The 16,116-nt window shown below is 37.8% G+C and overlaps 1 protein-coding gene across 1 annotated transcript in view; it reads right to left on the reverse strand.

Moving 5' to 3' along the window:
• LOC128379854 (lipoxygenase homology domain-containing protein 1-like) overlaps nucleotides 1–4,069 on the reverse strand; it is a 32,870-nt gene extending 28,801 nt beyond the window's left edge. The window contains exons 1-3 of the mRNA XM_053339495.1: nucleotides 3,890–4,069; nucleotides 3,582–3,736; nucleotides 3,340–3,476 (exon numbers count right to left, since the gene is read on the reverse strand). Of these exons, the coding sequence (XP_053195470.1) occupies nucleotides 3,340–3,476; nucleotides 3,582–3,736; nucleotides 3,890–4,069 (472 nt within the window). The remainder of the gene's footprint in view (nucleotides 1–3,339; nucleotides 3,477–3,581; nucleotides 3,737–3,889) is intronic.
• Between the last annotated feature and the right edge of the window lie 12,047 nt (nucleotides 4,070–16,116).

Below are 16,116 nucleotides of genomic sequence, written 5' to 3' on the forward strand. Positions count from 1 at the left end.
ATGATCATGATATTGACTATTATCTCGATAATTATTGATAGGTTGAGATTGGGGATGGTGGTGATAATTACTATCATAATAATAGAATTGCTATTACACATGTTAAAAGGATATCGAAAATTATGGTGATGATGAAGGTTTTCCTCAGACCCCTCTTGTAGGGTTGAGGGCTGTTCTAGAGGGTATCTGTGAGAGCAAAGAAGAGTAAGGAGGAAAGGGGAGTTCGGACTGGTAGACAAACAAACTGTAAAAAGAAGTGGTTGGGTAGGAGTGGAGAGAGGGAGAGAAAAAAAAATCTGTCCCGACACATCCTGGTTTCACCCTGGCGCCTCTTTGTCTCTCAGCAGCTTTTCTTTTTCCTTTCTTTTGTCCCCTCTTCTCTCTCTACTCTACATCCTTACAAAAAGACACACCAACACATAACACACACACACACCACATGTGCATCTGGTATTAGGCCATTTTTTAAATTCTTATTTTAATTTTTCATCATGTTGCTCATGTTGTTTTGTTTTGGTTACTGCCTGCTTCTCTTTGCTTCTCCTGTTTAGACTGTCCCATGTCATGTGTTTTCATGTTAATCACTTAGCTTGCACTAAATAAAATCGAAAAAGAAGGAGGGAAAAGAGGATCAGCAAAGAAGAATGCTACTAACAGAGACAGAGTGTCTACAAACATCCAGGACAGGAGCAAAGGAGAAGCAGAGATCTGATAAAGAGCAATTTGACCAAAGAGAGATCTAATTAATAGTGAACTAACGTATTAAAAGCTGATTAAGGAGAAAGAGAGACACCTGATAAAATCAGATAGAAACTGGCCTAGTAAAACTGAGCCTTGATAAAACTCCTTGGAGAGACAGAGTCAGAGGTAACAAAGGCATGTACACAGGAATGTATTACTGACACTGACAATGATACTTACTACTCATTTCATAATCGCCACTACAGATAAAGAGCTAAAAGTATAATAAACTAAAACAGCTCTTGTATGGTCACATTTTGAGCACTTTTTCTGTCAACATGATGGGGGGAAATAGATGTAGAGCTTTTAAGTCCAGATGTGTGCAATTTCCTCATTCAAAACACCTTGATCTCAGCTGAGTGCTGCACTTTCCCAGTGCTCCTTCATAGTAACTTTGTCCCCTCTGAATTGCGTTGATAGGCTACCAACTGGTTTCGCCAAATAAGGAAAAAATCAGGAAGAACAAGCTTTGATACCGAAGACTGGATGTTAACCTCCTGAGCCCCATGAGTAGTTAGGTTTAGGCAACCAGAACACGATGGTTTCAGTTTGGCATTACAGTAAACATGTCCTGTCCTGTGCTTTAAGTAACAGTCAATTTTTTAAATATTTAACCAAGAACAGGATCTTTCTAGAGCCTTAACAAAGTGCTGTTAGGCTCTAAACACAAACATACAATCACATCAGGTTTCAGTTGTTTAACGCAGATATCGCATCATAAAAGGTGTATTAAAAACTTTTTAAAAAATAGTTGTTTATGCGCATCTGCAGTAATTGATGTAAAATACAATACGATAAATTTTATGCATTTAAATTTTAGATTTAATGTGTATTTTTAAAATGATGATCTGAACTAAATGATTATTTTCAGTGGATGATGGTGTAATTCAGCTCCACACAGCTGAGCAGCACAGAATGATTGTTACATTTTACACCCACTATCAGTAGTTAATAGTTTTAATAGTAGTAGTTAATATCATTTCTGTTCTAAACTAAACATGGTGAAGCAGCTTTTAGCTGTTATGCTGCACACAACTGGAACAAACTACCAGCAGAACTGAAATCAGCCCCAACTGTGAACACTTTTAAATCCAGGTTAAAAACATTTCTCTTCTCCTGTGCTTATGATTGAGCTCTTTTAAAGCACTTTACATTTGCACTCTATGTCCTTTTAATGATTTTAAAGCAAATCATTATCTTATAATGCAATCTTATATTTAATGCTCTATTCTAGCATTTTATTTCTGTCTTTCTATTTTTCTGTACTTTGTTTTTATTATTAGTGTGTGTGTGTTGGGGTGGAGGGTTAATTGTATGTTTTAATGTTTCTCAAATTGCATGTTTTTCTGTTTTATGTAAAGCACATTGAGTTGCCATTGTGTATGAAATGCGCTATATAAATAAAACTGCCTTGCCTTGTTCTGTATTGTCACATAGATCAGTAGTTGTTAAGAGTTTTATTGTTCAGGTTGTTTAAGGATAAGGGTGGAAATTCTCTATATTTTTCTTAATGTAAAGAAATCTCATGAGTCAAACCAACAATGAATGTATTCTTCTTACATGTATTGTGTGTGCATCAAAAGCCTGATATATCTCATTCCTTCTCTGCTGTTAGACCTCTGTTATCCAAAATCAATTCAAAAACTCATCAGTGAGCCACCCTGTTTCACTGGGTGTTGCACATGTTCTTTGGCTCTGAAGCATTTGGACATGTTAGATTGTTGTGAGATGGCTTCAAAGAATAATAACAGTGATCATGTTTTCAGTCTCAGGGGGTTAGTTCTGTGGAAGACAGATGGCACTGAGCATGTGCAGTTTACAGACCTTTGTTAGCTTACTGTGCTACATATCATAGCCTCTTCATTTTGTTACTCAATTTCTTTGAGACATTTACAAGCTGTAAATGGAATATCTGCCCTACACAGAAATACTCTCAGGAGACTGAAAACAGTATCATATTTGGAGCCTTTTCTAAATAGACTAACATGTTGATACTCCTCAGGGATGACAGAAGTGCAATGGTGTGGCTCAATGTCTTCACAGTTTTTGGATAACAGAGATGTATGGCAAATATATCTGGCTTTGAATATACACATACTTGTAAGCCAAGGCAATTCACTGTTGGTATTTTTCTGCTCATGAAATTTGCTGACAATAAAAAAAAAAACATCAGCAACTATATCCTTTTTTTTACATCCAACAAATCATTCCTCCCTATCAGACACAATTTAAACCATTTTGCAGTCCCCTATCCTAGCTCCCTTGTTTGGGAACCTCTGTTCTGCTACCTCCTCTAGCTCCCGGTTGTGCTTCTAACCACAGCAACTGGGACAGCACCCAGCACCTGTCTGCCCCCGAGCCTCTGTTTGGCTCCATTCATGTGGAACATAACTGAGCTTTCACCCAGGAACAATCACAGAGGGATTCCCTGGGTGCTATGCTGAGAGCTAAAGGGCACCAGAGGAAACCTGTATACAAGATTTGGCTGGATGGTCCACTCCAACAGGTAGGTACATACTGTATGTCAGATAGCTGACACTTACCTTATGTTGCATCATGTGAGGCTTCCCTGTGGGCTCGACAATGACAAATCCTTACCTTTCTTTTTGTAGTACTCATCCTCATATCCATCTGATGAGTCTGAGTGGTAGTTAAACAGCTCGTTCTGGTAGATCACAGCATAGTCCAACTGTTTAGTTTTGGATTTTTTCCCCTTTTTCTTTTTTTCGTCGTCACTGTCAGTAGAGCCCTTCTTTGCCTTCTTCTTTTTCTTTTTCTTTGAGTCCTCCTCTTCTTCCTGCTCATCCATCAAAGGCTCCTCATCATCATCATTGTGAGACTGCTTCTTCTTCTTCTTGCCGTCTTTAGACTTCTTGTCCTTGGTGCTCATCTCCTCGTCCCCCTCTGGATTCTCTGTGGAGGATTTCTTTTTCTTTTTCTTCTTTTCCTCCTTTGTTCCCTCAGTCACTTCCTCTTTGAGTTTCCCTGATTTTTCCTTTTTGGAATTGGTGATGGGGTCATTATTGTTTTGCTCGCCATCTCCATCTTCATTTTCAATCACAGCACTACCATCAGCATCCTCCTCTGGGTTCTTTTTCTTCTTTTTCTCTTTTTCCTCTTTCTTCTTCTTCTCTTTCTTCTCTGAGACCTCCTGTTTCTCTGAGCTCTCCGCACTCTTCTGCTTCTTCCGACCTTTCTCTGCTTTTGTGGTGTCCTCACAGGGCACTCTGTTGCTCCTCTCCTTTATTTTTGGCTCCGTTTCCTCCACTTCGTCATCAACCTCTTCGGTTTCTTCTGAAGCTGTGGAGTTTTTCTGTTTCGACGACATCTTTTATTCATCTACTTCCCTGGCCTTTAGTTTCGTAAGTGCTGCCTTGAGTTTCTAATGTTGTAAGACAATTCATTTGACCCTTGGCTGCAGAAAGGTTCTGGGATCGTGGGGTTCAGAGCCACCTGAGTGTGTGCAGCTGCAGTAACAGACTCAGGACAGGCAGAGGGAGTGACGGCTGCCTGGACATCTCCTACCTGGGTAGTATGGCCATACGACCAACACACACTACTCATGAAAAATTACTGTCACCTCAGCACTCATGTGACCCACGGGAGAAAGCCCTGTGAAAAAGGAGCCTTGCACAGAGAACTTATCCTCTCTGCCACGGCACTCTCCATTATTCATGGTGTCAGGATCGCTTTACGGGCCGGGGGTGTCTCGCTTTTATCTGTACTCACACGCACACAGACAAATAGACAGACACACACAAATAAACACACAAACACACACACACAGACAATTATTCCTCTTTGTTTATTATGATATAACAAAACAGAGATTTGCGTATAAATCACATTTATGACTCCTGAAATCTTGACAAGTCCAGATCTGCAACATATCCGCTGTATCTTAAGATTTACCATAAATGAGTAAATGTCCATGTAGCACTGATTTATTTCTGACTGTTGTTATTTATGACTGGTAGCTTAAAGACTGTAAGAGGAGGGAAACAGCTTGGAGAGCTCTTCACATTTATTAGGCAGATGAGAGAGGTATCAATCAAACTCCCAAGTAAATTTAAAAAGCCAAATTATCATTAAATTATACATTACAGCTAATTAGAGTGCAATAATGGCTTGGAGAAGTAACTATATTTAAATTAAGTTGCACTCTATAAATTGAGTATTTCTTCACCTGGACCTTATGTAAAATGTTGCCAAGTGATGATGGGCTGGATGACAGATGTGGATATGTGCATTGTGTGTTTTTGTCTGCGTTTATTGTTATTGTGAAGCGACCTTGGGTTTCGTGAAAGGCGCTATACAAAATAAAGTTATTATTATTATTTAGTAGACAGTTCTTTTAGATTTCAAACTGACCACCATAGAATTAGCATTCATTTTAAGTATTGTGGAGAATAATTATATCAATTAAATGTAAATATGTTTAACACATTTTCATCCGAAGTACCTGTTTGAATAATAAAGTCTCAGATAGGGGTAGTAAATTTATAGTGCTCAGTTCAAAATTGACAGATAAACTGAGGTATGAGTATGTACTAGCATACAAAAGGTTGAACATGAGTGTGGTATTGTACTGGTTTGAGAACTGCTTAATAATAATCATAATAATCAAGGAAAGATGGGCAACGTTATCATCATGACCTCTAGGTTTTCACTCAAGGTTCATTTAAATTGAAACCCTTCAGCACTGCTTAAAAGTACTCACTGAAATAAGTAATTAGTAGAAATCAGACCTTTCATGTCTTTCACATTTTCATTATAATGGTGATTTCAGTCAAGGTGCCAAATAGAAATATATAATGAATGTTTCCCTCATCCCATCATTTTCAGCAAAGAATTTATTGAAATTATAAAAATAATTTGATAATGAAGTAATTTATCAAATAATAATTTAATAATGTAATAATAATAATACTTAATATGGTAAAGAACTGCTGAAGAACAAAGCAACATTGCATTAAATTCATGAGAACAATGTTGAGTTAACCTGCATAATTTCATCTAGTACACTAGCTAATTTAAATTTAATATCAACATTAAAAATGAAGAAAGACAACAGAAATTCTTCTATTTATGTTTCACTTTGATTGGACTGGCATGCACATCTGCACCTGACTATGAGCCAAATCATTCCATTAGCCTTATTACTGCCACCTGACACCCGATAATGTAGGCATCAAGGGCAGAGTTTGGTCATATTGATCTTTCATCATCAGATTACCCAACCCACAGATGACAGCAGAGAGTCAAACCTCATCTGACCCAGGGAATCAAAGAATCATCCATTAAAATAAAAATCATTCAAACTTCCATATAAGACCTTATGTGTATATGTAATAAATATGTTATAAATTGACTTCTCTGGTTTCTGGTTTGTGTCATGTGATCCTCTCTTAATGTCCTGCAGAACTATCATTGAACAGGTGCATATTTTAATACCGTTCCCCTGTGGTTAAAACAAAGTATAAAGTACTGTATGTTAATAATGTAGATAAGGCCACGAATATCACTTCTAGCCAAGACAGGCAGATGCACCACGAAGGCAAGCACAAGAAACAGATCCAGATCTGTCATCCAGCCCATCAACACTTGGCAACATTTTACATTGCAAGGTCCAGGTGAAGAAAATGTTTGCTTTTTTATTATTATTACCAGAAGAGAAATTTCAGCTGTAGTATGGAAACAATACTGAGCCCTGATGTAATAATCAGGTAAAATCTCAAGTCCTCATTTTGTCTTAAGTTTACAGTTCTGCTCTTATCTCTTTTTGCTTAAATCAACATCTTGTTCATCATTTTCTGAACATGATTTCATATGTTGTGCAAATATAAATAGTATTCACCATAACACTGCCTTGTGGCATGTTGGATCATATTTGTAATTACATTTTCATGTATTTTTTGTAAATAAAAGACTTCCCTTTTAACATGCATATAGTGTTTAGATAAATATTTATTTATTGTCATAGCATACAAAAACACAACGAAATTTCGTTTGCAGCACCAAAAATCAGCATAAAAGATTTACTTATGGGCGCGCACAGGAGGAGTTACTGTGGACAAATGTGTTTGTATACACTTATATCTGCTTACATTACAGTGTGTCATTTATTAGCTATATATGGGAGGGGACTGAAAGTTAAGTGCATTCGTTTTAATGTTAATGCACAATTAAATTTTGACACAGGTTTGCTTCCTGTATTCAAATACTCTGGGTTGCTATCAAGACAAATGGGCCATTTTAATAACAATCAGTAGATCGTTATTGTGAAGCTATATTTTTTTGTTACCTGGCTCTGTCACCATGACCAAGATGAAAGAAATTACATCACACATTATGACTTTATTTAACACTAGAACCGCGGAGACGGTCTGACAGGCCTTTTGGGTTATTAAAATGTAAATAATTCTGTTTAAATAAAGACTACAAGCCTTTCAGCCCATGACTTTTCCTAAATATGTGTTTTTAATATTTTCTGAAGCCCATACAATAAAACGCAAAAGATTTCTGAGCATTTATACCTCTCTCCGCCCTACAGTCACACGTACCGCAGCTGACTTGTATAAATTGTAAAATTAAAAAAAGGGAATTCTAATGCAACCCTAATAAAGCTCAACAGTGCAACTACCAGTCCAAGTGCTGCCTGCTGCTATTCAGTCCAACGCACTAGCTGCAATGGTCTCTACCAGCGCTCATGCGTCATCTTCAGGTAAAGTGGTTACTGAAAAACATTTATGGCTGTTTTCATCTTTTGTCAAATGCATATAATAAGTAAAATTAATTAAGTAATTAATACATAAATAGATAAATAAATATATAACAATGTGATAAATCTCAACTGTGCTAACACCAGCAGGTACTGACACCAGAGCGCACACACCATCTCCAGATCCGGGTAAGACTTACAAAATACTGCTAAAGTGCACCAAAATACAAATGTTAAACTACACAAACATGTATTGAACAATTTCTGGAAACAAAAATACTTATTTGAAAACGAAAATATTTCTACAAAAGAAATCATTATGTTTTGCAGTCCCGAGTCCATGTGAGGTGGGGAAAGATGGGACGGTCTGGAGTACCATCCAACCTGGAGGGAGACACCAGGCACAAAATATGCTAACAGAATCCGCGGGTCCTACAGCCTTTGCCAAGCGCAACATCGAGGATTCCCAGAATGCGTTTTTGTGTTTGCTCGACGAGAAAACCTTACATCACATATGTGAGTACACCGTGGCAGAGGCACATCGGGTTGACAAAAACACTCAGTGGGATCTCTCGGTTAGAGACCTGAAAGCCTTCCTCGCTCTCCTCTTTGTTAGAGGAGTTTATAATAAGAACATAGAGATGGAGATCTTTTGGTCCGAGGAGTGGGGTTGGCATTTTTCAACTCAACAATGCCAAGGAGCAGGTACAGAGAAATAATGCGCTACCTGCGCTTTGATAAAAAGCGTGCCCATCTCTCCAGTGACAAGTTTGCGCTCATGTCTCATGTGTGGGGGAGATATGTAGACAATTGTGTTGCTTGTTACAAGCCAGGGCCCAATATCACTGTGGATGAACAGCTTTTCCCAACCAAGGCACGGTGCCGCTTCACGCAATATATGGCAAACAAGCCCGGTAAGTTCGGGATCAAATTTTGGATAGCTGCAGATGTTGAGACAAAATATATGCTGAATGGATTCTTACACCTCGGCAAAGATCCATCAAGGCCAAAAAATCTAAGTGTCGGCAAAAGAGTTGTCATGAGGCTGATGGAGCCCAATTTGGGAAAGGGTAGAAATGTCACCACTGACAACTTTTTTACATCCCTCACCCTTGCCAAGACCCTACTGAAGAGGAACACTAGCCTGGTCGCCACTATGAACAAGGCCAGAAGGGAACTCCCGCCTTTAGTAACAAGCCAGAGAGGAGAGCTGTTCGCCACAAAATTGCTGAGGCACGAGTAGTCCACTCTCACAATTTATCAGGGGAAACCAAGAGTGTCGCCCTCCTCAGCTCGATACATCAGACTGTGGCCATCGGGAGTGACCGCAAGAGAAAACCAGAGACAGTCACCTTTTACAACACCACCAAGGTAACGTGATGGTTTTATCATAGGAATAATAATTTGTGATTTTTAAAAATCATCAGATAATCAGACTATTATATAACGTTCTTACCCTGCACTCATTTTTTTGTTTAATTTGTTTTGTTCAGTCTGTTTTGGGATTTGCTTTGTTTTGATGTCTGTTTATGATGTTTCTATGTTTATGTAAATAAAAAAGTTCAACTTTGTGAGTGCAGCACACAAGACCAGTTTCTGATCAGCTTGTCTCAAAGAGTCACAAAATGGCTGAAAAATCAAGCTCTTTTGTCGCTTCTAACATAAACTCCCTAATCCCAGAGATGTCCTCCCATAATAATGACAAGAGGACTATCTGTGGAGGAAGATTTGCTATGAAAAGGTCCTATTTAGAAATGTCACAGGACAGCCACATAACTGCAGAGCTCTCTTCTCCTGAAAGGCAGAAGATCAAGCTTGACAAACGAATACTTGCCAACAAAAGGCCCTACTCTGACTTCTCTCAGGACAGCCACAGAGACCCAGAGATGTCCTCCCCAGAAAGGAAGTGGAGGAGGGTAACTGCCGACACAGAGCACAAAGTCAAAAAACGACCAAGTACCTCCAAAGAGGCTTCCAGCACTGTGAACAAGGTTGTATCTTCCATCAGAATAGAGGTATCCTCAAATGGCACCAGACGCTCTACGCTGACGGAAATGGTGTCAAAGATGTGGATCATTGGCGACAGTTATGTTCGTCGAGGGGAGGAAGCGGCGTGTGACAAGTTTGGCAAGAATTTCTGAGTTAATGCCAAAGTTCAGTGGTTTGGCAAAGCAGGAATGTGTTGGAGTGGTGTCCTTTCCCGTTTTTATTATGAGTTGAGCAAACAGAGTCCCCCTGACATTCTGGTGGTCCATGCCGGTGGCAATGACCACAGACTGATGTCCCCCAAGCAACTTGTATTTCTAATGCAAAAGGATTTGCAGCAGCTGCATGCAGAGTTTCCCTCAATGCAGATTGTGTTTCCCAGCATCAGTGAGCGGCGGGTGTGGAGAACTGGAAAACCAGTCAAGATTAACAATGACAGGAAGTCTGTCAACAAATTCATGAAGAAGAATGGTCAAGACCTCAGAGGCGAATTCATTGAACATCCTCTGCTCAAGTTTTATGACAAGAACATCTTTCTGCCAGACGGAGTGTACCTAACCAAAGCTGGAAACCAAGCTTTTTTGACCAGCATCCACAACATGTTGCAGAAGATTCTTCAAAAGTCTTCTTCCAGGCAGCATGTTTGACTGCCCTGCAACTCTGCTGATTGGCCCCCTGCCTTGGATCCATGGGCCATTCTGAATTGTATATAATTGTGACTGAAAATATGATTGTTGTGTGTATTTGTGTCAGTCTTGTCAAATAAATGTAAAAATAAATGTTGAAAAGTTATAAAAATAGATTCTGTATAATATATAACAATACTCGTTGGGACATAAATTCATGTAAAATATTCAAATATTCACATTATTTAACATCTGTTTGGGCCAATCCATCATTTCACTTTAGCTCAATATATACATCGCATAAATCAACCTTTCAAACATTATTACATAATTTGAGAAATTTTACATAGTCAAATATTCTACATCATTAGTTCAATTCTTGATGTATCAGTGTGTAAGCAGAATCTTGCACATATTGGTTTTCAGATTGATTTATTTTAACTTTTTCCTCTGATATTTGATTTTTGGTCACATAGTCATTAATAAATGTATATATCATTCATTGAAATTAAACCATTGTGAGACATTCAGAGGGCAAATGTCATTTTTGGTAGAGCTGCTAACAAATCATAGACATCTTAAACATGGCCGAGACAATCTGAAAATAATCTGAAAAGTAACTAAAGCTTTCAATAATGTAATGGGTTAAAAAGATGTAGTGTGGCAGAAGTATGACATAGCAGAAAATGAAATTACACAAAATATTTTTCACCACTGAAAAACATGCAATTAAATAGTTTAAACAACCCTTTAACTGCCCGCTCAACCATATGGTTGAGCACATTTTGGGTCACTATATCTCAATGAGATGAGTGCCTAATTTAGCTTAACCTGGTTGAGCCATCTCTACCACTTGGCTGAGGTATGTTATGCTAAAAAAATCTATTAGAGGGCACTGTGTCTTTAAATAGTATTCTTCTTCACCCCCCCTCCAACCAGGAAGTCAAAAACACAAAAATCCTTCGTGACATGTTGACAATTTTTAGTAAAACTTTGAAAGGTAGGAATAATTTTTTGACATTTGATAGTGTTAGAGACCTTACTAAACAGAATTATGTTACTTGATACCACCTAAAAATCTAAATTGAATGTCTAATAATTTTTTTAAAACATGCTCTACCAAATGGTTGATTTGTTGCTTTATGGTAAATGTAGCAAATTAAGCTAATGTAATTAAAATTTACTTTTTTGCTATAAAATCAAAAGTTATTTTCATCTATTGCTGTAAATATGAAACATTAAGTGTTACTACAATGTTATACATCATGAATATGCTGAGAGAATTATTTTACAAAGTAATTTTTGTGACCTTCTGAGTTGAATAAATGTGGAAAAATCATAATTTTCGTAACTGAACCAGTTCAATAAGCCAGCATCCAAAGTTGGCCGACCATCTTTCAGCGCTCCACCAACAGAGAAGACAGGCTACAGCCCAAGACCTTCATGACCAAAACCACAACCAGATGTGCGCTACGACAACTTGGGACACTGGCCTGTTCACTGTGAAAAGCGAGGGCGATGCAACCATTGTCCAAAGGGAGTGGCTAGGTGGAAATGCAAATGGACGTAACATCCGTGACGTCACCAATTGGTTTGTGGACTGCTGCTCGGAAGCCAATAGTATCACATCTAGGCAGCGCCATCTTGAAAATTTCAGGTGCATGCCGGGAAAAAAAAGAACACGGATTCTACTTATATGGGCATGAGGCGGGGTCATGGATGGACGTATGGGCGGGGCCAACGGCGGAGCGTTGGCCACGTAGCCACGTAGCCTGCTTTATCGTCAAATATAAAATCAGGGAGGCTGCATTGGCCACGTACGGCGGAGCGTTGGCCACGTAGCCACCTAGCCTGCTTTATCGTCAAATATAAAATCAGGGAGGCCAAAATTTCACAAATGAACATCATACTGCATTGAAGAAGGCTCAAACTAGCGATTGAGACCATAAACACATTTTGAAAACGTTTACTGAGGTTAGAAATCAAGTGAGAAGTTGGTGAATTCTCCATTGACTTGTATAGAGATGGTCGCCCCCTAGTGGCCTTTTGATAGAATGCAGCTCTAAGTTACTTCCGCATTGGCTTCTTTTCAGAGGACAGGAACTCCCCGCCTGGTTTGAATGCAAAACAGGAATGCTTTGCACTGTTACATATAATCAGAAGTGGATTGAATGTGAGAATTTTGTGCTGTTGCACTTTAACACAGATACAGTCAAGATGGGAAAATTAGAAATGCAGTATGTTGTTCTTTGGTTGAAATAAAGTGTATCCAGTGCCCCAGACATTTTTTGTAGTTTATTTCTTCATAAATTAGCATTTTATTTGAATTTATCTACTGTTCCTGGTATTTTCATGAAGTTATGCACTTATACCATTAAGTGAAATCTCAACCGTTTGGTAGAGATCAATATTTTAAAAACCACAGGGTCTGTTAAAAAAAAAAATCATTGATTTTTCTTATGACTCACCCAAAGGTAAAAGAAATGCAAAGAAAACATTTGTTCACAGTTTTTTTGAGCATATTTCCAATGCCTGCAATAATCTTAATAAGACATAAATGTTCGGCTACTAGCTTAGCTTTTAATTCTTTACTTTGTACCCATCTATTTGAACTAAGTAGGTATTTGGACTGTTATCAGTCACTGTTTATGTCAACCAATTGTCCATTTAGCTATTATTTTTACTCTTAGCAAACTTCTTAAAACCCGTTGTCCTTTTAGCATTGTCAAGGATTTATCCAACACAACAATTTATCCCCAACTTTTAGATAATTGTACAATTTAACTTTTAGTTCAACCAAAAAAAGGTAGGGATTGTTTTAATCTAAGGAATGACCTTAGATGAATGATGTAGGAACATAGTCGTCGTTGATGAAGTGTGCACTACACACACAAAGCTTTTTTACCTTTGCTTAGTTCAGTTTCAATGTTCAAGCCTATGGCAAGAAGCCAAAGTTGCCTAATAACAGGTAAGCGGTGAAATATATACGGCGAATCACACTGATTTTTGTTGCTGCAGCCCGGATAATGGCAAATCCGCACCATTGTTGATATATTTTCTTGTCTAATAATATATTTACCTCTTTCTAGTTTTCACGTTAGCTCTCTCGCATATCCAAGCATGTAAACACTAGAGTTGGCCAGTTTGCGAACAAATAAGTTCGAACGAACGACTCTTTAAATGCACAAACTGACCTGATTCCCCGCTTCACTTCTCTCTCGTTCTTTTGTTTGCTGCGTTCATTGTTAAGTTATCAGAGTGGTGAAGAGGGACTGAGAGAGCCAGCCAATCGTATGTTGTCTGTTGAGTCACTTGCTCTCAAGATCTGTTAACAGACACCCAAGAAAGATACTGTTCTGTTGAAGCTAACATTTCTGAGTGTTAGCGAATGTTAAGCTAAGTGCTAGCTTCCTGAGTGTCGGTGAACGCATCTCGAGACTGACTGAACAAGAACGACTGAGATGAATGAACGTAGTGACTGACTGAACGAGACCGACAGAAGAGATATGAACGGAGTGACTTGAGTATCTGGGCTTAATCTCTCTTTTTTAATAACACACGAAAAAGTAACGTGGCCCAGTTTGTTAGCATGTTGAGTCTTTATTTCTTTATTTAGTAGCCCTTGCTGAAAATGAACAAAAAATGAAGACAATAAATTAGCTGATTTAGCTGGAGTCTACTCTCTAGTTACCTTCAATACATGTAAATGTAATGTCAAGGTGTATACACATTAGCCACTGTTGTATTGTACATAATCATGAATTTGCAGCTATATATTTACCTTGACCGTGTTTACCGTTAGCATGATCGTTTGAGAACGAGCTGAGAACCGTGCATTATGATTCACCGCTAAACAACATTGTACCGGAAACACGACTGAACTGAACTGACCGGGAACTGAATCTCGACAACAAATCATGAAATCCATCACTAGTAAACACCATGAAACAGCCGATGGAAAGGTGCTCAGCTGTCAACAGGCGGCAGCGCAGTGATACGAAGGGAGGGAAAATAGTGCCAGGTGATTATGAGGTCTGACTTTTTTACGGACAATGATTTTGTGATGCAAATGTATTACTCTTTTGTGGGCATTTTGGTGAGGATGTCATCAAAAAACCCAAGCTATCCCTTGAATGCGTGAATTTCAGTGCACCCTCAGTAAATGGATCCGACCCACTCATAAACTTCAATCTCAACTGCATTGATTACACAGATTCCTGTGTATTGTGTAGATGCAACTTTTATTTTTAAACTGTTTCAACCACTTCACATCCTTTTATCAATTTCAGTGATTTATCTCACCACTACCGCTAGCTATTTCAGCCATTTATTACATTTAATTATTCAACCGTTTACTTTTAGCTAACATTACTTCTAGCACATTTTTTCATTCATTCTTTAGTTTTTGTTCATCCATTTACCCTTACTTTTAGCTGATGTTATCTTTATTTCTAGCTGTTTCAACCATTTATCCATGCACTTTATTTCTCTATCATTGCTAGCTAACTGTATATCTGTCTATAACTATTTATCCCGTTAGCTACCGTTAGCTAACTATTTACCCATTACTTGCTAGGTCTACAATTACTATTTATGATTACTATTTTAGTTATTACAACCATTTATCTATTTTAGCTAGTTGTTAGCTAATTTGTAGTAACTGTTTACTAAGTGAAAATTTACACTAAATTTAAACCAGGCATATAGCTGAAGAACCGACTGACAAAACTAACGTTAGCTTGCCAACATATGACCAGTTTAGACTGAAGTGGAAAAGAGTATTAGTTTGTTTATTAGTTCATGGTCTACATATCTGACCTGAACTTTGAGCTAATATCATTAAACTAGATTAATGTTAGCCTAATATAAACAGATATTTCCCTCTCAGAGCTAACTGCATGTACTGTTAATTCAGGAATGTAGAGATGAATAAAACAAAGTTAGACATTCACAAAGGATTAGCAATAATGCTTTTTTTGGCTCCTAAAACTGTTATATTTACAGGTTATATTACAGCTTGTGTTGCTTTAGTGACTTCTTGTTTACATAGTTGGTAGTTTATTGGACCTTATTAATACAAATAATTCCCAGCAACAGATTTGCACATTTGCCAGATATTTCAAGTGTTAATGGTTTAATCTGATTCAGTAAATCACTACTTAAACTACTATTTACTAAGAACAGCTGGTGCAATCCAGTTGTGTATGACTATAGTTTGGAATAACTATATTAAATATTATGCCAAATTTCAGCATTAATCTTCAATCGCTTCCCTGATGGTAATACTTATTTTGAGTGGATTCATTATCTTGTCTTGTGCTTGCCAAACAGGCTTGAAAATGAAGATCTGCACAGCTACAACTCATATGACCTGCCACTGAGAAGTCACAGCCATCCTTTGCTGAGTCAGTCTGTCTGAGGACACTGACACCAGCCACTGCTTAATAATTGAAGTGTTGACAGTCGCTTTGCTTAAGGAGCTAATTGGAGCAGACAAACCAGAGGTTAACTGGCCTGAAATGAGACAGTTAATTTGCTTTCTCTATGACCCTCAGCAAGCAGAAGATGGTGGTAAGTGCACTGTGCACCAAAAAGTCTGGAAGTTATGTAAATCTGTCTGCAGATATAAAATAATTATCCACACTCAACCACAGACACACACGAAAATAATTAATCCACAAACATACAAGTGAGAAAATCCAAACAAATTTATTTACAAACACCATACCAGTATAAAGAATGATCCAGAGTCAGTTAAGAAGCACTGTGTTATACATTATTACCTCCATTCAGTAATTCAGTACACAGACCAGTTTTATTCCTTTTCCATTCTTGATTCAGTTGTGTCTGCACAACAGTTTTTTTGGTGTTCATATTTGCTTAACTCATAAGTCTTTGTAAATTATAAGTATGTTTAAATCTTATTAGCAATCAAATATAAATGAAAAAAAAGGACAAGTGCAATGATTAAAATATGAAATTACATTTAAACAAAAAAATGAACAAGAAAAATGTCTTTCCAGTTATTAAATGCACAATGCT

The sequence above is a fragment of the Scomber japonicus genome, chromosome 19, assembly GCF_027409825.1.
Source record: "Scomber japonicus isolate fScoJap1 chromosome 19, fScoJap1.pri, whole genome shotgun sequence".
Taxonomy (NCBI): domain Eukaryota; kingdom Metazoa; phylum Chordata; class Actinopteri; order Scombriformes; family Scombridae; genus Scomber; species Scomber japonicus.